At 41.8% G+C, this 25,548-nt stretch overlaps 1 protein-coding gene across 1 annotated transcript in view; it reads left to right on the forward strand.

Annotated features, from left to right (window-relative positions):
* TRAPPC10 (trafficking protein particle complex subunit 10) overlaps positions 1-25,548 on the forward strand; it is a 92,278-nt gene that overhangs the window by 63,166 nt on the left and 3,564 nt on the right. Inside the window, exons 15-22 of the mRNA XM_032801007.2 lie at positions 470-611; positions 1,698-1,856; positions 3,746-3,975; positions 5,173-5,273; positions 5,756-5,882; positions 8,640-8,810; positions 16,345-16,522; positions 19,843-20,037. Of these exons, the coding sequence (XP_032656898.1) occupies positions 470-611; positions 1,698-1,856; positions 3,746-3,975; positions 5,173-5,273; positions 5,756-5,882; positions 8,640-8,810; positions 16,345-16,522; positions 19,843-20,037 (1,303 nt within the window). The remainder of the gene's footprint in view (positions 1-469; positions 612-1,697; positions 1,857-3,745; positions 3,976-5,172; positions 5,274-5,755; positions 5,883-8,639; positions 8,811-16,344; positions 16,523-19,842; positions 20,038-25,548) is intronic.

Genomic DNA, 25,548 nt, shown 5'->3' on the forward strand with positions numbered 1-25,548 from the left:
ATCATATTCATTATATTTTAATGTATGTAGCCGTCACTTCAAGTATATATGTATGAAATATAAATAATCAGAGTGGGTTGCTATGCTAGGTACTTTGGGTAACAGAGTATTTGAATTGACAGCACTTTGTTCTTGAATCAAATGGACAACATTCCTGTTGTCCCGCCCCTCCCCCCCACCCCTTATTTGGTGGGGTCCTTTGGGGTAAACATTTTTGCTAGACAGTTATGAAAATTGCATTTGGAGCACTTGAGCAATTTCATGAATTTCTTTTTTCCCCTCTTAGTTATTTTTATTCACCTAGTTGTACAGATAAAAGCATACCAGTTAGAAATGAGCTGAAACATGTATTTGTCCTTCCTTTGTCAGCAGTTCAGTGGAGAAAACAAACGGTTTTTCTTGAGAAATGTAAAAAATAATTTCTAGGTTGAAAATCCACTCTTCAGTTTCATTTTTTTATTTTTCAAAGGCCAAAGAACCTGGGACATATACTCTCAGGCAGCTGTGCACGTCAGTGGGTAAAGTGCACTTTGTCCTTCCTCACATTTATCCAGTTGTGCAGTATGATGTGTACTCTCAGGAGCCCCAACTAAAAGTGGAGCCATTGACTGGTAGGTGAACTTGTAACACGAAGAATGTGTTGATTGTCCATGTTACTTTCTCACTACATGATATGTTTCTTACTTCTCATTTCATCTAAAACAAGTTACTTTGCTCTGTTGTCTTTTGCAGCTTCCTTTTAAAACTACTTCTGTTGAGAACATATGAGAGTCTTTAGGCTTTAGTGAGTCTGAACACTATCAGTCCCACTTGTCAAGTGACATGACAACTAGTATTTGATTGTGAATTTCAGAATCTGGCTTAGTTGGAGTGCATATATATGTCTGTATCCTTTTGAAGGATCAAGTGGGGTTTGATCTTGCATCACTAGACATGTTGATGGGAAGAATAGATAGTGATGTGACTGCACCATTGTGAATTTCTTACTAGTTGTTCTGTGACACTGTATTGACTTTGGTAATTTAGCAAAATCCCTTTACACTCTCACCTACCAAACAGGCTCTGATCTAACTTCCTTTAAAATCAATAGGAGTCTTTCCTTTAGTGATTCTCTTTCTATAGAAAGTTCTTAGATTGAATTCAGTGGAATCAGTCACCATGTTTAAGAACGTTTCTGGTAAATTAGATTTTACCAGTGAGGTCCCCTAGGCTTCATGAAATCTTCTACTTTCTCCCCTTCCTTAGTAGAAGAGGCTCTGTTTAGGCTATATCTCTATAACACACATTTTCCCCCTTCTTCCTACACCTTCATGTATTCCGTATCATTCTGGTTAACATGGGAAAACTGTCTCAAAGAATTATAAAGGTGCTCAGACTTTGAATTAGTCTGCCTGCCTCTGGAAGCTTATTCCACAGCTGCACCTTATTGGTTGAGAATGCTTTGACTTCAGCTGAAGGGAAACAGTGAAAATTGCCCAGAATTAAGTGGCTGGAACTCTCCCAATTTCTTAGAAAACCACTCCATAATTGAGCACCAGAAAGCAAAATTTTCCAGTTGATGTTAAGATGTACTTGCCTGAAAAATGAGCTGTGAATGTTTATTTGTAAACTCCTAGCAAACATTAGCAGCTAATTTTAACCATTTAATAACTAGAGTGCTGGAATACACTGTCACTGTTTGCTTTCTTTTTCTTCAGACAGCCTTTTGGCTGGTATCCCTCAGAGGGTGAAGTTCACAGTGACTACTGGCCATTATACCATGAAGAATGGAGATACTCTGCAGCTCAGTAATGCTGATGACATGCCTTTCCTGTACCATCCAGAGAGCAAAGCACTGATCTATTCCAATACCAAGGGTAAGCAGCATAGCCAAATCAATTATCTCTTACCAGTCTGTGAAAATGCAGAAATCCTATAAGCATGACGTAAATATTATTGCATAGCAGCAAAGTGGTCTATAAGATGTTAGAACATTTGACACCATTGTTGTTGTCAGTAACTATCAATTAGAAACTGGCAACTCACCATTTCAGAGCATAAAAGCTTCGGGAAGTCCTGGCTTTTTTCTACAACTGTTCTGGAAACTGTACATGTGACCAGTTAGTCTTAGGTATTTCAAGTATATGTCTTATCTCAATAACAGATAATAGATATATTCTGGGAAAGATTAATTTACTGTCTGTGGGCCCTTCACTAGCAACTTTTAAATCAACTTAGTATATTTGCAAGTGGCACCACACAACAAAGGAAACCTTAGCAACACTTTCACCTATTGCAGGGAAGGAGATCATGGGAACAACTTATAGGACCTGGAATGAAATCCAGTTACAGGGTTTTCTGCACCACTCTGTCTAGCTTTGAATTTGCATATTTTGTATAAGAGAGAGCTGACTACTTAAGCCTCCTGCACATATGAATCCATGGTCAAGTTCTCATTGCATTTGGTCAAATTCTTGAGGCAAAATAGTATGAACTTTCAGTCAACCAGATTAGTCCTGGCAATACTGCTTTTTATGGACAGATCAGCATAGGAAGGAAGGAATAGTTGAGGATTATTAGAGGATTTGAGTGAATTAGACTATTTTGTGTTGCCATTGTGAGACATTACCTGTACAGAGGCTTTGTACCATAGCAAAATTATGTAATAATTATTAAGCAGCTAGGATGTTTTTATGAAGCAATGGTTAGTGCTCAGGAAATTTGAAGAATTATTTGCCTTTCTCTAGGCAATGTTTCATTTAAGCAGGTCATATCCCAGCTTCTTCCAAAGCTCTGCTAGTGCATCTCACCCCTCTCCTTCAGGTTATATGTAAAAGCAAGAAGCAAAGACTCAACAGTTGGATAAAGAGAGATTAAAAATAGGGTAAATGTAGGCATCCTGTATGGAATTTTTTAAGATATGTCACTAATGCTGGTTAAATCCTCATTATCAGTACATAGTCTTGTGTTATCAGTAATGCAGCTTGTGTAAGATGAAAGGAATGAAGTAAGAGGCTGTGAGGAGTCACAAGGACTAGTGGTGAAAAAAGGATTGGGTAATGGGGCAGCTGAGGACTGAAGCAACATTGATAAGATTCAGATTAGTCATTAAATTGCTCTGTCAAGAATTTTCTTGAATATTGGAATGGACTACCAAGGAAGGTAGCCAGTAGCCCTTCAAGAAGAATTAGGGAAACACTAGTGGAAATAATGAAAGGTAAGGTTATTCATGGTGTGGGGTCTTTGACTTTGATCTACACTGAAAGTTATGTTGGCATAGCTACATTGGTAGGGATGTGAAAAAACCCACATGCCTGACCAACATGGCTATGCTGACAAATGCCAGGTATAGACACAGCCATCTTGATGGAAGAATGTTTCTGTTGATGTAGCTAACACCATTCAGGGAGGTGATGTTCCTACATGGACAGAAAAGCTAGTTCTGTCAGTGAAGACTGTCTCTACACTAGGAGGGCTCTGCCAGACTAAGCTTCATAATGTATTTGTAGCCAGAGACTTCATCAAAGAAGCCAGTGCAGAGTTCTTGGAGTTCTACAATGAGTCCTATGGCTGCAGTCCTCACTGACAGGGAGGTGTGGGTTATAGACACTATAGGTACCAAGCCTTTAGGGCTCCTTCTTGATGGAAGAAGGCATTTCTAGTCTTTCAGTAAATGATCTCATGACTTGATAACTAGAGATGAAAAATGGAGGTTGTGGAAGGGAGGAATATTTCTAAAATTACTTCATATTCTACACAATTGTAGAAGAAGTCTCAGAATCATCATTACTGATCCAGTCTTCTGAAAAGATCACAAGCATCACCCTGCCAGTGGCTCCTGCATATCACGTGATTGAATTTGACCTAGAAGTTATCTATTTGCCATCAACCCCAACAGCTTCAGTGGAAAGTGAAAATCTGGTAAATAAAGAACTGCACAGGAAAAGCAAAGAGAAGCAGAAAATGGACAACTGCATGGCTACAGTTGACCAAAAGGTAAGATGACAAAAAAAGTTAGTTTGACCACAAGTGCTTAAATTGACCAAAATATGGGTGAGAATAACCTACTTGCACAGAACACCTTCTAGCTTAAAAGATATGAAAGCACTTCAGAATGTATAAAATAGATGTAAATGTACACGTACAGAATACTTAAAGTATGTACAAAAATACACAGTGCTTTATAGGTGGATGAGTCTCCCTTCACCAAATACTAGCCTTCTCTGAGGTTTGAGATTCTGTGCCAACAACCCAAGTTGGAATTTGACCAACAGGACCTAGTTATCATCCCTACTTTTGTTTTAAGTACCATGGGATCTTTAATGACTCTAGTAATCAAAGCCTCTCTTCTGATCCATCAGAAAGATATAATTTCTATCTGTATAATATCCCTGCACCATTCTGGTAGACTGCTTAAGTATTAAGAGGAAAGGAATGTTCCGATTAAACCAGTAACACTACTTCCTTATACAGCTGGGACTTAATTTGAGAGCTCTATCCCATGTTACTGATTTTTATTGCCTTGTATTTATAACTGAAATTGTCTGCACAATGTACTGGGGCTCTTACTTCTCACGTGCTTAGCTATCGTTAAAAGAGACTGCAGATTGGTTGGTTTTGGAAACTAGGGCGGTGGGGTTCATAAAGCATGTGAACATATATGCATGTATGAAAAGTTATTTCACTTAGTGTGTCTACACATTAAGGGAAAATCTACATTCAGTTCAGGAGGAACTTTTTTTGAAGCTCTGTGCTGAAGTTCAGAATGCAGATCCATCATCCCTTATGTTATGTTATGAAATTAATAGGTTTGTTCTCCTAGATTTTGTCAGTTTCAAAATAAATTACTATGTGGTTATTGCAGTAAGATGCCACTGGTGGCAGCATTGTTCTCACTTGATATTTGTCAGTCCTTGAAGAGAGTACTCTGAAGAAGCAGATCCCATGGATAAGTCAGCTAAGGGGTTGAGGTCAGGGAGACACCAAGCTGTAAGCGCGCGCACGCACAATCCTTTTTCCACCTTACCAAGCTTAGTTGTTTGATTAAAATCAATTTTTCCCCTCCCTTTTGGGTGCATTAGGTTTGACTGGTCAAGAGAGAGTTTCTGAGAAGTGTTTGAATATTTGGAATTGGAAAATAAAGCCATTGTGTAAATGTATACTATGAATAAGAATTTTATTTCTTTTCTCCAGGTAACCATTGATTGTCCATGGTCAATTTACTCCACCGTTATTGCATTAACGTTCAGTGTACCTTTTAATGCCAAGCATTCCTTACTAACAGCTGGCAAACGGTAATGTAGTCTTTAAATATTTATAGTCTCTTTCCTCTTAGAAAATGTTTGTAGAAGTTGATGTTCTGTATGTAATCTTTCAACATAAGCTTTTATATTTTGTAAGTGGGTGGTGAGTTTTGCCACTTATGAAATGCTCATTCTTGGATTCGCCCATTCTCCTTTTCACATTCCCCCAGCAGAGCAACAAATACATTATTGGTGGTATATTTTAATCACATAGTCATAGGCTAATTTCCTCCATCTTTTGGTCTCCATATTAGTAACTCAGTAAAAGCAAAACTACATATCAAAAATCATTGTGCCATAGACCTACTTCTGCAGACTCTCCGATTAGTAATTAAGCAGAGGAAAAGAGATAATATGCCTGTCACTTTTACAGTTCTTGCCTGAGTGTCACAATTAGAGAAACTCTATAGCGAGGATGAAACGTTATTATATACAATGTATATTATTGTATGTTCAATATGCTTAATTTTCAGGAAATATGTACAGGTTTGTGTACAGAATTTGTCAAAACTCTGTTTCCAGCTGTCGGACAATAACCTAAAAAATTTTGGTAACTGCATAGATCTACAGCTGGTACCTCTGAAGCCAGAATCCCAACAGGTAAAGATTCTCCTTGGTTGTTCATTACCTTTTAGGTACGCAGAATAAGATGAGTGCACTTGTGCCTTGGTACACTCATCTTAAAATTGAAAAAATTGACCCTTGTATTGCTGAAATGCTTAGTGTCTGAGTGAATGGCTTTCGTAAGAGATAATATAACATGACTAACACACACTCAAATGCAAATATTCAGATCTTTGCCATCTCTGAAAAGCAGATCAGGGTGACCTTCCACTCACAGGTATTTTGGGATCTAGGTCACTCACTGCAATAGACTTAACCCGGGTCACAAATTATTAGTTTTTTCTTTGAATGATGTCTCTGTGGGTTCTCCACTGTAGGTGCAGCAACATCCCAGGCACCTGGAATTGGAGATTTTCATTAGCAGTGCATCTTGAACTGCACACGCACACCTCCCCATCTCATGCCATGAGCAGCATGTGTATATATAGCACTTTGCGGTCCAACCACCCCGAGTTCTTTCTTAGCCACTTTTGGTCTGGGATGGAATCTGCAGAGGCACCTGCCTGTCCTTTGAGCTATTAAATTAGTACCTTGCTTGTTAGTTCTTCCCTTTCTTGTCCTCTCTTTTAAAAAAATAAATTCTTTCCTCTTATCCTCCCTGTTAGTTCATAGCTTAGGACACAGTTTTCCTCCCTGTTCTTCTCGACTGGGAAGCTTTCTCCCTCACCCTTATGCCCGGATCTCTCTGGTTTGAGATGAATTTCCTCTGGGACAACTTTTTCCAATAACCATGGTTATCCACAGTGCTGCCGCTGCCTGGGAGAGGGACATGTCCTGCAGAAGTATATCCATTGCCATAACCTGACTGTCAGGGCCATAAAAGACGGGGATGTTTGGCTGCAACTTCTCATGGTGAGGTTATGATGTCTAACATCGGACCGTGGCCTGGACTCTTCCCCCACGCAGGTCTCATGCTCCGCTAGGTCATTCACCGACCCTCATTCTCCATGTCCTAAGAGAAAATCTTCCCTTTCTCATGCTGATGGGAAGGAACAGGCTCCTCCATCACTCTTTGAGACACCGCCGCCTCCATCCCCTGCTAGGTCAGTAGCCTCGACATCTTTGGGGATGAGACATAGCTTTAGCGCCATTGGAGTACCTCCAGTACCACAGCTAAACAGAGATCTAAAGACCCTAAATGGGCAGACGTTCAGATGTTGGCACTGTCTCGGCACTGGAGACTGCGATGTAGACCATCAAAAATGGTGCCAACTGCCCCGACCAGATCAACTTTGGGCACCACAACATCAATTAAACCATCTGCATTGGTGATGTCCATTTTGGCACCAGCCAAGCTCTTGGCACCGACTGCACCTTCAGCTTTGAGCAAACCCTTGGCACCAAGCAAGAACTCTGCTGGCTGCTCAAGAGAATGAACGTCTCCCTCAGCACCGATATGTTAAACACAGCAACCAGCAGGACGTGGCATTACACACCCTTGGATGTCAGATAAGCATTAGCCTTTGACCTGGACAGAACTAAACCTTACAGACAATCGCCACACTTATTCCTGTCTACAGCCAAAAGATGGAAGGGCATGGACATGTCTAAGCAACACTTTTCCAACTCGATCTTGCAGTGTATACCCCTGTCCTACTAACTCTACAATTGATGACTTCCTCCTGGAAGTCGAGCACATTCCATCCTCCTTCTCTCCGCCTCGATTACCTTTCTCAACAGTGTCTCGATTGCTGACATTTGCAAAGCAGCCACATGGGCATCTTCTATTATGCATGACTCAGCATCTGATACTGTAGTAAGACACGCTGTCCTATCATCTGCACTAAATACCACTCCAAAGCCCCAGCCTTCCAACTAGGGGCACTACTTTATAGTCCCTACAGTGGAGACTCCCATAGGGACATCAAGACGAGATGGTTAATCGCCCTGTGCAGTAACTGAAGTTCTTCGAGATAAGTGTCACTTTGGGTGCTCTACTGCCCACCCTCCCCTCTGCTTTAGAGCTGAAAGATAGTTCTGTGGTAGAGCAGGAACTGAGTGGCGATTGGATAGCACAGCACTATATATACATGCTGCTCATGGTGTGAAACAGAGAGGTGCACGTGTGCAGTCCAGTGGGCACTGCTAATGAAGATCTCTGATCCCAGGCGCATGAGGTGCTGCCGCTCCTACTGTGGAACACCTAAAGAACCTCAGTTTTCGAAGAACCACCGTTACTGCACAGGATGAACAACCTTCTCGTTGGTCTCCTAATCTCTTCTTGTGCTTCTTGCGAAAAAGCTACCACCTAGTTTGGTGGGTTTTGCCATTTCTGTGGTCAAGAATGGCCAAAAAGTAGAGTAGCTCAGGAGCTGCAAACTAGGGTTGAGATACAATGACAAAACAGTCCTCTGTAATAGGCATCAATGTGCTTTGAGCCTGGTTTTAAGATAGTCATGTTTTGTGTATTTTCCTGAGCAGCAGACTTTTTTTTTTTAAACTTTTTTTTCTGAAGAGTAAATATATCATGCCTGAAATACTATTCTGGCAGTGAAACTTTTCCCTCTTCATTGGAACAATCTGAGCCAGTACATGTCTGGGGATTTTAGACTGAGAACTGTTAAATGGTTATAATTTCATGGTTTGATGCATGTATAAATAATATAATAAAGTTCTGGAGGTAGTGTATAGAATAAGACTATGGTAAGATTTCCGCTTCATTAAACTAGCAGTATAGAAAGCTCCTGATATTAAGACATGAGTTCATACTATGAATGAATAATTTTCTTTCAGCACATATACAGTAAGCAGTCAGTATTCTTTGTATGGGAATTGAAGTGGACAAAAGAACTTCCTCCATCTTTGCAGTGCCAGTTTTCGGTTAGCTTTTGTCCAGATACCTCTGAAGAGCAGTCATCTTCCTTGAAGCCGTATACTTACGAATTCCAAGTGGAAAATTATTTTGTAAGTATTTTTATCTACATATAGTGTATCTTAGACTTAAGGGGGAAGGAAGAATCTGTTTGGGTGATGGGAAGTCCAGGGATAGGTCTCTGTTAACTGTAATTTCTTTGTGTGATTGCACATGTCCATTCCACTTCAGGGGTATGTGTGCCCAGTGCACTGAAGCTGGAGAATTTTACCCACACTGGTAGGTGCAAGCAACCTCCAGATACTACTAGCTGATGGCATAAAGGGCAGAGCTGCTCCTACCATTCCCTCAGTTCCTTTTCACTACCCATGGTTGTTAGCCAGTGTGTGTCTCATCATACAACTTTTCCTTTTCTCGCAAAAAACTTTTCTAAACTTTTTATAAATAGTTTGTATAGTTAGTTAATGGTACTTGTTTTCTTTCTTTTTTTATTGCTGTTCAGGACTTTTGCTTTGCCTCAGGACCAGGGCATGGCTAAGTCCTTGGGATTTAAGCACTGCTTTGGCTGTAATAAATCTGACTAGTATGGGGCAGTATGGCTAAATTTTTGTGTACAGACTTACTTTCACTTGGCCTAGTCAGGATCAGGCAATGATTACTGAATCTGGTAGCCAGAACCTCACTTCAGCTAGGCTTGGCTGGTGCAGATTCTGTGACAAGATTGATGGCATTCACAATGACAGTGCATCACTTTTCCTAGCTGCAGTCATCTGGGATATCAACAGAGGTCCAGCAGACAACTGAGGATCTTCCTTTTGAGGGTTGTAACTTGTTTTCTGGAAAGATGTACAAAATGCTGTGTTCCCTAAAAGACATTAGGGCTGTACCCTTAGGATCTAGGATAAAAGTCATCAGAAACCTAAGAGGAAGCTGTTTGACTCAGCACAGACCTCTTTTTCTATCCAACAAGGCATCCTGAGTAAATGAACATGCCATAAGTTCCAAAGAAGATGACCTCCTTTTGCTTCAACTTCGTTGAGACAACCTGAGATATCTAAACAGTCTTATTTGACTCTAAAGTCAAGGCAAAGTACCACCTTGTCAGTGTCTAATATCGCCTGTCCTCCCTTTCACAGTAGACTATCTGACTTCCTAGCTGCTTGGTTGCTAACTGGTAACCGATAACTGGTTGCTAAGCACCATAGAACTGGGATATGTCTGCAGTTTCTCTCTGTCCTCCTCCCTCATCTCTCTTCAGGGACCAATCACACAAGACTGTTCTCATTCAAAAAATGTAATAAGTTTTTTACAGCCAGCAGCCCTAGAAGTACCACTTTCCTGAACATCAGGGGAAGAGATTCTATTCCCAATACTTTGTTATCCCAAAATCCAAGGGAGGCCACAGACCTAATCTAGTTTTGCAGAACCTAAACAAATACATAATAATGAAAGTTTTGCATGGTTACTAGCCTGTTTTATCCCGTACCTAGATCCCGACGATTGATGGGTTTCCCATGATTTAGGGCTTGTTTATATTAATGTTTGCATGTCAGCAGAATCCACATAATTAGTCTGCAGCAGGCTAATGCCCACATCTCAGCTTACTGCAAACTCATCCATTATGTAGACAAGCCCTTAAAAGACACTTACTTTCATGTGGCCATTCACCAGAGCCACAAGAGGTTTTTAGGGATTTGTAGTGGTAAAAGTTCATTATCAATTCATTCGTCCCCTTTGGTCTGTCTTTACCCTCTCAGGTCTTCACAACATATAGGGAAGTGGTGGTGACACATTTCAGGAGGGCAGGTGGCCAAGTGTTTCCATACCTGGAGGATTGGTTGGTTCAGGAAAGATCCAGGCAAACAGGTAGAGGTTAGCATCAAGAAGATCCAGTCCTTTAATTGCTTAGGCTTGTTGATCAATGAAGGCAAGTCAGTGGTGTTCTCTGAGTAGAACAGAGGTGGGCAAACTTTTTGGCCCAAGGGCCACATCTGGGTGGAGAAATTGCATGCAGGGCCATGAATGTAGGGCTGAGGCAGGGGTTGGGGTGTGGGAAGGAGTGTAGGGTGTGGGAGGGGGTGCGGTGTGCAGAAAGGGGCTCAGGGCAAGGGGTTGGGGCAGAGGGGGTGCAGGGTGTACGAGGGGGCTCAGGGAAGGGGATTGGGGTGCAGAAGGGGGTGCACAGTGTGGGAAGGGTGCAGAGTGAGGGAGAGGGCTCAGGGCAGGGGATTGGGGTGCAGGCTCTGGCCTGGTGCCGCTTACCTGGAGCGGCTCTGGGATGGCAGTGGCGCATACTAGGGCCAGGGCAGGCTGCCTGCCTGCCCTGTGCCCGGCCCTGTGCCGCTCCAGGAAGCAGCCGGCACCGTGTTCCTGCGGCCCCTGGGGGAAGGGGGTGAGAGAGGGCTCCGTGCACTGCCCTTGGCTGTGGGTACTTCCCCCAAAGCTCCTATTGGCTGCGGTTCCCTGTTCCTGGCCAATAGGAGCTTCAGGAGAGGTTCCCACAGGCAAGAACAGTGCATGGAGCCCTCTGCCTTCCCTGCTGCAGGGACGTGGTACCAGCCGCTTCCTGGAGCGGAGTAGGGCCCACGGTGCCAAAGGGGTGGCAATCCTGCGAACCAGATCCAGAGCCCTGAGGGGCCAGATCTGGCCTGTGGGCCGTAGTCCCCTGATGTAGAGGATCAAGTTTATAGGAGCAGCTCATGACTCCAAGTCACCAAGCCACAGTTCAGGCAATACAGGACCTGTGCAAGGACCTCAGGATCCATCCTTGTACAACAGTAAAGAATTGATGGGACTTGTAGGGCATGTGGCAGCAGGCAGGTACATGACTCAGCGTGCCATACTTAGCTCAGAAACGTAGGGGTGTTTGAAGTCTGTATACCATCAGTCTCATTCCCTGCTGGACATACTGACTCGGATACAAGTGGATGGACCCTGCCAATGTATGCAAAGGCATCTCTTTTCCCCTGACTCCGCCCTCCAGGGCTATGGTCATGGATGCCTTATCCCTCACTTGAGGGACTTTCAGACTCAGAGGATTTGGTCAGATCAGAAATTCTCTCAAAACATATAAACGTGAGAGACATGCAAGCAATTCACCTGGTGTGTTTTCCTTCTACAAATCAAAGGATGCACTGTGCAAGCTCATGGAAAATGCTGCTGCTATGTTCTACTTGACTAGGCAACAGGTGCCAAGTCAGATAGCTACAGCTCTTGGCAAAGGCAATCTGGGATCCTTGCATCAAAAATGTTGTCATACTCAATGCTTCACACTTCCAAGGTGTTCAGAACCAGGAATTACAAATGGTCCCTCAGAGCTCACATTGCAGAATCCATTTTTCAAGCTTGGGGAAAAGTCAGAAAGATCTGTTCACTATGCAACTGAAGAGAAAGTTTTACCTGTTACGTTCTAGAGCAGGTCACAGCCCAGGCTCTATCTCAAGCTATGTCTACAATACAAAGTAGGGGTGTGATTCCCGTGCTTGTGTACACTGTCATGCTAGCGCTCATTGAGCTAGTTTGACTATAAATAGCAGTGAAAATGCAGCTAAGTCTTGTCTCCATTGCCACTACCTGTGTTACCATGGCTACATCACTGTTTAACTCATAGCTTGATGACAGCTAGTATTGCTATCTGTACCTGAGCAGGGCACTCTCACCCCTAGCTTGTTGTGTAGATGTAGCCCTCTGCTTTCTTTTTGTTGTGGAAGGACATGCTGCTGTTTACATGTCTTCCCTAGTCCTCTGATTCCAAAGGTGGTATTCAAGCTCAGACAAGATCAGACTACTCAGTTCCTGATAGCTTCAGCCTGGCCTTGACAGCATTGTTTTTCAACCTACTGAGTCTTTACAGCCGGGATCCCACGACTCTCCCTCAAGACATGAACATTTTACAGGACCACAGCCAGATGCTGCTTCCCAATCCTCAGTCTTCATATGACCGGTTGAATGCTCAGTAGCTAACATTTGAGGAAACTGCATGTCCCCTAGAGGTTCAGAGCATTCTCTAAACAGAGAGAGGGGGAGGGATAGCTCAGTGGTTTGAGCATTGGCCTGCTGAACCCAGGGTTGTGAGTTCAGTCCTTGAGGGGGCCACTTAGGGGTCTGGGGCAAAATAAATAGTTGGGGATTGGTCCTGCTAGTGAAGGCAGGGGGCTGGACTCAATGACCTTTCAAGGTCCCTTCCAGTTCTAGGAGATTGGTATATCTCCAATTACTTTTTTTTAAATAGCAGAAAGCCATCCACCAGATACACTTACATGAGGAAATGGAGATGTTTCTCTCTGTGGTCCCAGCAGCAGGGTGGTACTCCTACAAAGTCCTCTCCTCAGCTTATTCTGAAGTACTTACTTTACCTAAAGGAAAAATGGCTCTTCCATCAGCTCCCTGAGAGTTCTCTTGGTGACATTCCATCCTCCTACAGAGGATTAAATCTGTTTTTTAACTCAATAACTCAGATTTTTTTAAAGAAATTGGACAGACGCTTTCTACCTATGAGACCCCATGCCCCCATAAGATCTAAATGTAGTTTTGTCAGCATTAATGGGTCCACCTTTTGAACCTAGGGCTGCTCGTTCATTTTTTTACATCTCCTATCCACTTTTTTTCTGAAGCCTCAGTCTCATAAGGATGAAGAAAAAGCTCCATGCTTTGGACTGCCACAATGTGTTCGCCTGTTACCTGGGCAAGACTAAAGCAGTAATGTCCCCTCAGCTGTTCATTTCCTTTGCTGATACAATGAAGGGGCAACTTTTCTCTATGAAGAGAATATCTTCTGGATCTCATCTTTCATACTGCTATGACATTATCAAGGTTTCTCCACGTCGGAGAGTTTCAGGTCCAAGAGCACAAGCAGCATTAGCTTAGCTGCATTCCTGTGTCAGATGCCCATCAGTGACACTTGCAGGGATTCAACTTGGTCATTGGTACATACTTTAACTGAGCTGTATGCTGTCTCCCAAGCCTCAAGAGATCATGATAGAGTTGGGAAAGTTTTATCCTGCAGTCCTTGTTCAGGTAGACTCCAAAACCCTTCTCCATTCTGAACTGCTTCTGTCACCTGAAAAGGAATGGACACATACAATCACTTGAAGAAAAAACTGTTACTAACTAAAACTAACTAAAAACTATACTAACTAAAACTAACTAAAACTGTTACTACCAGCAACTGCACACTGCACCATAGTAACTCTAGCTCAGGAACCAATCCATGCAACAAACCTCGATGCCAGCTCTGCCCACATATCTACACCAGCGACACCATCACAGGACCTAACCAGATCAGCATCCATCACGGTTCCATTCACTCGTGCACGTTCACCAATGTAATATACACCAGTCATAATGCCAGCAATGACCCCTCTGCTTGCTACTCGGCCCAACTGGAACCAGTCTCTACGGAAAAGGATAAATGGACACAAATCAATATTGGAATGGCAATATACAAAACCTGTAGGAGAACACTTTAACAACCTCCCTGGCCACACTATAGCAGACCTAAGGTGGCCATCCTCAAGCAAAAAAAATTCAGGACCAAAGACTTCAAAGAGAAACTGCTGAGCTTTACAGTTCAATCTGCAATTTTGACACAAATCAACTCAGGGTTGAACAAAGACTGTGAATGGCTTGCCAACTACAGAACCAGTTTCTCCTCCCTTGGTTTTCACACCTCAACTTCTAGAACAGGGCCTCATCCTCCCTGATTGAACTAACCTCGTTATCTCTAGCTTGCTTGCTAGCATATATATACCTGCCCCTGGAAATTTCCACCACATGCATCTGACGAAGTGGGTATTCACCCACGAAAGCTCATGCTCCAAAACGTCTGTTAGTCTATAAGGTGCCACAGGATTCTCTGCTGCTGGGACTAACTTGTTCTGTAACTGTTTGAGATGTGTTGCATATTTCCATTCCACAACTCACCCTTCTTCCCCTCTACACTGGAGTCTGAGCATGCTGGATTCTGGTGTGAAGGAACTTGACGGATGGTCAGAGTGGCTCTGCCCTTTATACCATTGGCTGTCAACACAGGCATGCAGTGGGTTGTGTGCTGCCCCAATGGGTAGCACTGTGGGGGAAAGAATCTCTGGCTTTAATGCACTGGTTGTGCACACACCTGAAATGGAATGGATGTCTGCAATGTATCTCAAAGGACAACAGTTACAGAACAGGTAAGGAACCATGTTTTTCTGTTACTACTTTTTAAAAGAGACACAAATGATGTCAGCATCCATTTCACAGCTCAAGAAGACTAGAGATGATGAGCCACAAAGATGAAAAATGAGATCATTTAGCTATCAGTAACATCCTTTCTGAAGAATTTGACTTTTTTGTTTCTCCTTCCCTCCTGCCCTGCGCAATGGCTTCATGTCACCAAGGGTGTTAAACTGAGAAGACTGTACTGAGCTGCTTTCTTCCTGCTAGCTTGATGAGACCTTCATCAATCAAAATACCATTGTTAAAAATTATTTTTGGCTTGCTGTTTAAAGAAAGATGTTGGGAAAATCTCACCCTGTTCTTGTGACTTAGTTTGTGAGCTCTTCTGAGGGAATTGTTTGGGTTTCTTTTGGCCTTTATCTTAAATGCTTCGTCTTTCTCTTCACAGTACAAATTCATTGCCTTCTTCATCAATTAGAAAGCTTGACTGTCTGTAACTCAAAACTAAATAGTATTGGCAGCAGTCCATGTGTTGGCCTCTCCTTGCCCAGTGAGCAAAACTGACACAAAGTCCTCCATTTGAACCTTTCTTGGGTTTTAACCAGTGAAGTAGGCATTGCTGACTCTGAATGTTACATTAGAGCACTACCTGCTTCTGTAAACTGGCTTTAAGCAAAACTTTACCGGGGGGGTGGGGGGGTTGCTGTTGCCTACCCACTCTCAGATGTAACTGTGATTGACTGGTCTCTTGGATCAGCCCAACCGTCTTCTATTACTTTTTGTTCCCTAAAAATTAGTAATGACATAACAGTATATTTTCATTAAACTTTTTGGCACAATTAGTTTTGTTGTAGTTAACTTATTTGCCTCTTTAAATATGTTTAGACTATTAGAAGATCTTGACAACAAGAATGGTGAAATTCCTTTTTTCTTCATAGATTGTGTCTAAAATTAGTAGCATAACAAATGATCACTACTTGTAATTGAGGCCAGGTTTACAATACGGGCCTATATCGGTATAACTGTGTTGCTCAGGGGTGTGAAAAATCCTGAAGCCAAACACCCCTGAGTGACAGTTTATACCGATCAACCCCTCCTTCCCCCAGACTCTCCCATCTCCACATAGACAGTGCTATGTCAACAGGAGAGCTTCTCATACAGACAAAACTACTGCCTCCTGAGGAGGTGGATTAACTACACCAACAACAGAAGCTCTCCTGTTCCCATAGTAGTATATTCATTAAAGCACTACAGCGGCTGTTGTAGGGTTATATGTGAAGACAAACTCTCAGTCTTGTAATACGGGTTGTAATATGGCATGGAAGTTAAGTATGAGCTTGTAACTTATATAGTATCATGTGGTCAGTTTGAAAAAATAATATATATATATATATATATATATATATATATAAAATAAAAGTTGTATAATTGATTCAGTACTTACAGATCATTGTTTTTTCCTCTTGCCAGACATTGTATAATGTGAAAGCTCAGATTTTTCCACCATTGGGGATGGAGTATTGTAAAACAGGGTCACTCTGCTCTTTGGAGGTGTCAATCACCCGACTCTCTGATCTCTTAGATGTGGATAAAGATGAAGCATTAACAGAATCAGATGGGTACTGCACAACGAAACTTATGTATGAAGGTAGGGATAATTACTTCTTTCTCCTGTAATTTTTGAGAAATTAATGCAGTTCTCATTATTAGTTTTGCTTCTGTCTTGATACTAATATCTGCCAAACTTTCTAGTGATCATAATGTAGTCTTGTAGACAACGTTGGATATTAAAAAATTGTCATTTGTCTATCTTAAAGACCAACATAAAAACAGCTTAGAACATAATTTTTCAAAAGGTTAGAACTTTTTTCAAAAATTGTTTCAATGTGGGCAGATATTTGCTTGAGCCTTCAGTAGGCAATAATCTAGGGAATAGATATTTAAAGCTCCCCTAGTGCAATCTCCTCACTTCAGTCTCACTCCATCTGTCCCCATGCACTTCTGCTTTTCGTTCCTTCCCTGACCTGTAATGAAGGTTTTTGTCACTGAGATCACAGATTCTGTGACTTTCAGAGACTTCTGGGACATTATCCTTTCAGCTTCAGCCCCGGAATAGTGCACCCCAACCCTCCCCGTAGCTCTCAGGCACTGCTGGGAGTGGGGCCTGCAGCTCTCAGCCGCTGCAGGGGGCTGGGCACAGCTCTCAGCCACCCCAGGGGGGTCTGCAGCTCTGTATCCAGCATGTAGGTCAATGTGTCTCAAGGACTTCCAGCCTTGCGATGGCTCTGCCACATCTGCCTTCTCTGCAGGCCCACTCCTTAGTTTCTGCTTGGCCCAGGGAGTCTAACCAGGGCCCTGAGTAACATTGAATTTGACACAAAAGTCTCTCACCTCCTAAAGGAAGGGGTTACAGCACTTTGTTCATTTTTTTGTTTGCTGCTGTTCTCTTAATTTTGCCACTTTATTTGAAGTAAGAGTAAGTGCTGAGTAAAGCAGAACCCTAAAGCCTTCCATGAAAATGGAGGAAAGATGTTTTGTACATCATGCGATGTACCTGTTGATTTTGAGAGGGTAGCTGTGATATGCATTGTGAAAGTACAACTCGTCAGCACAAATGAGGCACTAAAAATGGATGAAGATAGAAATTTTTAAAAAGCAGAAAACTGTTACACTACTCTTTAATACCAAGAGTGAGAAGTGGCTTTATGGGAGAAATTAAATGTTCAAATTAACAGAAGACTTCTCTGCTGCAAATATCCCCCTGCATGCACTTGACAATCAAAAACTGGTAGTTTTTAGAGAGCAAAGTAGGTGTTATGCCAAGTGCAGACTAACTTAAAAAGTTTTACCTACCCAAAATGTTTGACTGTCACATTGAAGAATTAAAGGAAAAGTTGCACACCTGTAAAAGAATTGTCATTGAGCAGATAAAACTACTGATGCTAAAGACAGGTATGTATTTAACATTCTTGCTGTCCCCATCCCAACAAGCAGTGAAAATGCAGGCACTTCAGACGCAGGATATATTTTTCTTGGTGTGAAGTTTTGGAAGCAGTCAGTTTTAAAAGTCAGCAATGCAATATGGGAAACTGAAAATTTTGCAATACCATTTGATCGCATCACTGGGTTTGTAACTGATAATGCCACATATATGGGGAAAGCTTGGGATTGAGGTTTGAAGCCTTTGTTTTTAAATGCTATACACCTTGTGTGTATGACACGTTTGCTTAACTTTGTGGGTGATCTATGGAGGAAGGTACTTTTGAAAGTAAATTATTTAGTTGTGGCTATAAAATATGGTTTCTCTGCTTGTCCTGCCAGAAAAGCCTGGTTCCATATATGTCTAATGGAAATGGGGAAAAGTCTTTCCATCCCACCAACCTTGGTAATAAACAGATGGAACAGCTGGTTCAATGCAGCTGTTTATCACATGGAACTCACTGAGGATTAAGTTTCATTTTTTACTGAGAAGAACGGTTGTAGCAGTCGTTGAAGTGTTAAAGAGATTATGGATCTTTGCCTATCCACAGCAGTTATTGAAGAACTCCAGGCTGTAAACGAGTTTGCACCCCAAATCATGAACATGCTTACATCTGCGAAGAGCCCACAGTTCATGCTCATCAAGTCACAAATGATCTGTGAGATCTTGTGATGTGGGCAGAGAGCTGTTCTGAACCTTGCTAACAACCGACAGCAAAATCAGCACTCTTGGAAGGCTCAAAAGGTCATAATTGGACACTGACTCAACCTCCAACTTTCGACAGTCTGCTGCCACTTTCTTCAGTACATGCCATGTATCTGAGCCAAATCAAACAAAACATGTTGAAATTTGTGAGATCACAATATTTGAAAATATACCATCGTTTGACGAGAGCATTCCAGCACAGAGAGAATATTGGGCTTACTGTGGAGCAGTTCAAGAATTGAAGAATGAGGATGTTTTCCAGTTCTGGAGAAGCATGATGGCCAGATTTCCTGCAATGCTTAGCAGTACCAGTCAACAGCATAGATCCCCAACCCACCGTCTCATCTTGTAAAAATGTGCTTGGGGACAATAGATGCTGCATAACAAGCTATACATAGGCATGGTTATTTTTTATATTCACATTGCAACAGTGTGAAATAGGGTCTTTAAAAAGAATTATTTTTGTTCTATAGTTTTTTGTTATTTTTGTTTGAAAAATGATTTCACAATTTGCATATATAATCTCAAAATAGTTTACTTTGTCAAGCAAGTGAAAGCTATTGCATCAATGTTGCTTGTCTTATGTAAATGTTACTATAATACTTTATTAAATATTACACATTTTTGTTATGACTACCATGGTTCTGTTCATTTTTGCCGTGACAAAATTGCCATGACTGTTCCATGAATTTTGCCTGATTTCACCATGACAAAATCTGATCCATACCTATAATACATTTAATGTAAATAAAAAATAAAGTAAATCAAGCAAAATCTCCTCCCTGTTTAGGGAGGGATTTGACGGGGGAAAGGAACCTGAAACAAAAGCAAAAATCATAGAACTAATATGACTCTGGTGAATAATCACTCTGCTTTTATAAGAGATCCCTTTCCCCTACCCTGTGTCTGTCTGGTCTATTTAAACTGCAAGCTGTTTGGGACAGGACCATCTTACTCAGTATGGTCATTGGCACAATATGGCCATGAGGTCTCTTGGCACTGCTGTAAAACAAAAAATACACTGCTGCCTCAATATAACGCCACCCAATATAACACAAATTTGGATATAATGCGGTAAAACAGTGCTCCAGTGGGGCAGGACTGCACATTCCGGTGGATCAAAGCAAATTCAATATAACACGGTTTCACCTATAACATGGTAAGATTCTTTTGACTCCCAAGGACAGCATTATATTGAGGCAGAGGTGTACTTTAAATGTATGAAAAAGCATAGCTGTTTTATTTTCAGAAATGTGTTCATTTCATTGGATTTTCTCTTTCAGTTGTTGACAACAGTAGTAACTGGGCAGTCTGTGGAAAAAGCTCAGGGGTAATATCTATGCCTGTAGCAGCTCAAGCAACTCACAAAGTGCACATGGAAGTGATGCCACTTTTTGCTGGATATCTCCCCTTTCCTGATGTCAAACTATTTAAATACCTCCCTCATCATTCTGCTCATTCCATGCAACTTGATGCTGGTAAGGTTGTCTTAAATATGTGACCACACAGAAAACCTGGTTTATAGAAATGGCACTCTGTCATTGGCTTTCCTGTTTTTAAAGAAAAACGAAGCTCAAAGTAATTAAATCCATTCTTGATGTAATTCTGTTCCAGATTCATTGTTTTTGTTACTTTTCATTGACAGCTGTTTGTAATTTTCAAAACAGGGCACTGCTTTCATGAGAATGAAATCTCTCAATTTGAAATTCTGAGTTTAGCTTTAGTCTGTAACAAGAATACTAACCAGAAAAGACCACTTTTTTATTATTATTAATAATAATAATAAAAGGTTACATAAAATTAAAATATTAAGATTGTTCAGTATTTTAGGCATTAACTATCATGGAGTTAAAATTAAGAAACTCAGAGTTAGTAGGTAAGATCCCATGGAAAGCAAACCTTAGGAGAAAAACAGTTGAAGAAAGTTGGCAGTTTCTCAGACACATCATTAAGAGCACAAGAGCAAACTATCCCACTGCATAGGAAAGATGGGAAATATGGAAGTAAATCACTGGCTTAACCATGAGATCTTTAATCTGAAATTCAAAAGAGTCCTACAAAAAATGGAAACTAGATCAAATTACGAAGGATGAATATAAACAAATAATGCAAGTATGTAGGGATAAAATTAGGCCAAAATGCACAAAATGAGATTAAACCAGCTAGAGACATAAAGGATAATAAGAAAACATTCTACAAAAACATTAGAAGCAAGAGGAAGACCAAAGACAGGCTAGGCCTGTTACTCAATGCAGGGTGGGGGAATAACAGAAAATGTGGAAATGGCAGAAGTGCTGAATGACTCTTTTTGTTTTGTTTCGGTTTTCACCAAAAAGGTTGGTTAGTGACTGGACATTCCTAACCTTTCTTTCCCAGAAGCTGGGAATGGGCAATGGGATGGATCTCTTGATGATTACCTGTTCTGTTCATTCGTCTGAAGCACCTGACATTGGCCGCTTTCGGAAGACAGGGCTAAATGGACATTTGGTCTGACCCAGTATGGCTGTTCTTATGTCTAACATAGTGAATGCCAGTGAAATGATCAGAGCCTGAAACAGGGAAAGAATAAGTTAAGAATGATTTAGATAAGTTAAATGTTTTCAGGTCACCAGGACCTGATGAAATACATCCTAGAATACTCAAGGAGCTGACTGAGGAGGTATCTGAGCCATTAGCAATCATCTTTGAAAAGTCATGGAAGACGGGAGAGATTTCAGAGGACTGGAAAAGGGCAAATACAGTGCCCATCTATAAAAGGGGTAATAATGACAACCCGGGAATTACAGACCAGTCATCTTAACTTCAATCCCCAGGAAAATAATGGAGCAAAGAACTTTAAGCAATCAATTTGCAAATACCTAGAAGATAAGGTGATAAGTAACAGCATGGATTTGTTAAGAACAAAATGTGTCAAACCAATCTAATAGCTTTTTTTTGACAGGATAACTAACAAGCCTTATGGAAAGAGGGGGAAGCAGTAGACATGGTATATCTTGACTTTAGTAAGGATCAGTTCTGGGTCCGGTTCTGTTCAATATCTTCATCAGTGATTTAGATAATGGAATATAGTGTACGTTTATAAAGTTTGTGGACAGTACCAAGCTAGGAGGGGTTACAAGTGCTTTGGAGGATAGGATTAAATTCAAAATGGTCAGACCATTTCTCCAGAAGTTGAACTGTCAAGTTATTAAAAGAAAACAATCACAATTAATCCTGCTGTTAAACAATAATAGAATACCATTTAAAGATTTTTGGATGTTTTCTGGTTTTTCAAGTATGATTTCAATTACAACACAGAATACAAAGTGTACAGTGCTCACTTTGTTTTTTATTACAAATATTTGCACTGTAAAAAACAAAAGAAATAGTATTTTTCAGTTCACCTAATACAAGTACTTTATCTCTTTATCATGAAGGTTGAACTTTCAAATACAGAATTATGTACAAAAAATCCTGCATTCAAAAATAAAACAATATGAAATTTTAGTCTACAAGTCCACTCAGTCTTACTACTTGTTCAGCCAATCACTCGGACAAACAAGTTTGTTTACATTTTACCAGAGAGAATTCTGCCCACTTCTTGTTTATGTCACCTGAAAGTGAGAACAGGTGTTGTCACGGCACTTTTCTAGCCGGTGTCGCAAGATATTTATGTTCTAGATGCGCTGAAGATTCATATGTCTCTTCATACTTCAGCCACCATTCCAGAGGACATGCATCCATGCTGATGACAAGTTATGCTTGATAACAATCCAAAGCAGTGCAGACCAACGCATGTTCATTTTCATCATCTGAGTCAGATGCCACCAGCAGAATGTTGATTTTCTTTTTTGGTGGTTCAGGTTCTGTAGTTTCCGTATTGGAGTGCTGCTCTTTTAAGACTTCTGAAAGCATGCTCCACACCTCATCTCTCTCAGATTTTGGAAGGCACTTCAGATCCTTAAACCTTGGGTCGAGTGCTGTAGCTATCTTTAGAAATCTCACATTGGTACCTTCTTTGCATTTTGTCAGATCTTCAATGGAAGCATTATTAAAATGGACAATGACCCAGCACATATTGTTCAACACTGCTATAACATGAAATATATGGCAGAATGCGGGTAAAACCACAGAGCAGGAGTTCAGTCACAAATTTAATTAACACTTTTTTTTTTTAATGAGCATCATCAGGAGGAAAGTATGTCCCCTGAAATGGTGGCCGAAGGAACATACGAATGTTTAGCATATCTGGCTAAATGTAAATATCTTGCAGTGGCAGCTACAAAAGTGCCATGCAAATACCTGTGTTTACTTTCAGTTGATATTGTAAATAAGATGCAGGCAGCATTATCTTGGGTAAATGTAAACAAATTTGTTTGTCTTAGTGATTGGCTGAACGAGAAGTAGTACTGAGTGGACTTGTAGTCTCAAAAGTTGTTATAGGCTCTGAAGTTTTACATTTTGTTTTTGAGTGCAGTTATGTAACAAAAAAATCTACATTTGTAAATCGCACTTTCACAACAAAGAGGTTGCACTTCAGTACTTGTATGAGGTGAACTGAAAAAAACTATTTTGTTTATCATTTTTACAGTGCAAATATTTGTAACAAAAATAATATAAAGTGAGCACTGTACACTTTGCACTCTGTGTTGTAATTGAAATCAATATATTTGAAAATATCGAAATACATCCAAAATATTTAATACATTTCAATTGGTATTCTGTTGTTTAACAGTGTGATTAAAACTGATTAATTTTTAAATCACGATTCATTTTTTTAGTTAATCATGAGTTAACTGTGAATAATCGACAGTCCTAGTCTGAAGTAAATAGGATGAAATTCAATAAGGACAAATGCAAAGTATTCCACTTTAGGAAGGAACAATCAGTTGCACACATACAAAATGGTAAATGACTCTCTAAGATGTAGTACTGCAGAAAGGGATCTATGGGTCATAGTGGATCCACAGGTTAAATGAGTCAACAGTGTAACACCACACCTCTACCCTGATATAACGCAGTCCTCGGGAGACACACAAAAAAACCTCACCTCATTATAGGTCAGACCGTGTTTATATCAAACTTGATTTGCCCCCCCCCTTCCCGTTTCTTGTTCCCTGACTGCTCTGACCCCTATCCACACCCCCTGCCCCCTGACAGGCACTCACTGGCAGTGGCAGGAAGTGGAGCAGCCCAGCCCCAGCCCGCTCCACTTCCCGCTGCCGGTGAGTGCGGGGAGGTTGGGGAAAGGATGCCCCCCCCACACACACACACAGACTCGCCTGCGGCGGGAAACGGAGCAACATAGCCCCAGCCCACTCCACTTTCCTTGCCCCAGCCCCAGCCATGTCACCTGGGGGTGGCTGGGAAAAGGTCCTGCACTCACCTGCGGCAGGAAGTGGAGCACCATGGCTGGGAGCTGGCGGAGTGGAGCTGGCTGGGGCTGGGCTGCTTCACTTCCCGCTGCTGGTGAGTGCGAGGAGGTTGGAGAGAGGCCGCTGTCCACACTCCCCTGCGGTGGGAAGCAGAGCAAGGTGACCCCAGCCCGTTCCACTCTGCCACCTCCCAGCTGCGGCAGTCCGCTTCCCAATGCAAGTAAGTGCAGAGGGGTTGGGGAAAAGACGCACCCGTACTCACCTGTGGCAGGAAGTGGAGCGCTACGGTTGGGAGCTGGCGGAGTAGAGCGGGCTGGAGCCGGGTTGCTCTGCTTCCACCGTTGCTGGTGAGTGCGGGGGGGGATTCCTTCCCCCAAGCCCACTCCCTCGAGCGACACGGCTGGGGCCGGGGCAAGGGAAGCAGAGCAGGCTGCTCCCATTCCCCCGCTAATCCCCTGGGACTGCGAAGCTCCCAAAAGTGCCCTCCCACAGCTCCTGCCCCCCAGACCCTAGGGGGTGGGGAGCCCCTGATCACCCCCAAGACCCTCTACCCTTTATCAAACCCCTTGGCCCCAGCCTGGCCCAGCACCCTTAACATGCAGCTCAGAGCAGCGTGTTAGAGCTATACCGCCTTGTATGCAAACACGCCGTATATCAGGTCGCATTGTATCGGGGTGGAGGTGTATTGCAAAACAAATAAACATCATTCTGGGATATATTAGCAGGACTGTTGTAAGCAAGACTTGAGAAGTAATTCTTCTGCTTTACTCCATGCTGATTAGGTCTCAGCTGGAGTATTGTGTCCAGTTCTGGGCACTACATTTCAGGAAAAATGTGGACAAATTGGAGAAAGTGCAGAGGAGAGCAACAAAAATGATTAAAGGTCTAGAAAACATGACCTATTAGGGAAGATTGAGAAAATTAGGTTTGTTTAGTCTGGAGAAGAGAAGACTGAGAGGGGACATGATAGTTTTCAAGTTGATAAAAGGTTGTTACAAGGAGGAGGGGGAAAAATTGTTCCCCTTAACCTCTGAGGATATGACAAGAAGCAATGGGCTTAAATTGCAGCAAGGGCGGTTTAGGTTGGACATGAGGGAAAACTTCTGAACTGTCAGGGCACACTGGAATAAATTGCCCAGCGAGGTTGTTTGATCTGAATCATTGGAGATTTTTAAGAGCAGGTTAGATCAACACCTGTCAGGGTATTAGCTGTCTAGATAATACTTAGTCCTGCCATGAGTGCAGGGGATTGGACTAGATGACTTATCGAGGTCCCTTCTAGTCCTATGATTCTATAATAGTACTTGAATGTTGAAATCTTAGTGTGTTGGCTTGCAAGCAGACTACAGGCACATGAAAAACACATTCACACTGTCTTATCTAATTTAGCCTTTTTACAAAAATTCTCCCAGTGGGCAAAGTATTGGAGTATACAAGTTACTGGCGGTCCCTGGCACATAGACCAGCTCTGATCGGGTGTAGAACTTTCTAGGTAAAACACCAGGGCCTTCTAGAGCCTTCTGTAATCTAGCACTTCCACCATTTTTTTTCACAATAGTGAAGCTGCACCCATGATGGCAATAGTGGAAAACTTAAAATAAAATGTATATAACCTGTATGGCCAGAGAGGGTGAC

This window comes from Chelonoidis abingdonii, chromosome 1, assembly GCF_003597395.2.
Source record: "Chelonoidis abingdonii isolate Lonesome George chromosome 1, CheloAbing_2.0, whole genome shotgun sequence".
NCBI classification, from domain to species: domain Eukaryota; kingdom Metazoa; phylum Chordata; order Testudines; family Testudinidae; genus Chelonoidis; species Chelonoidis abingdonii.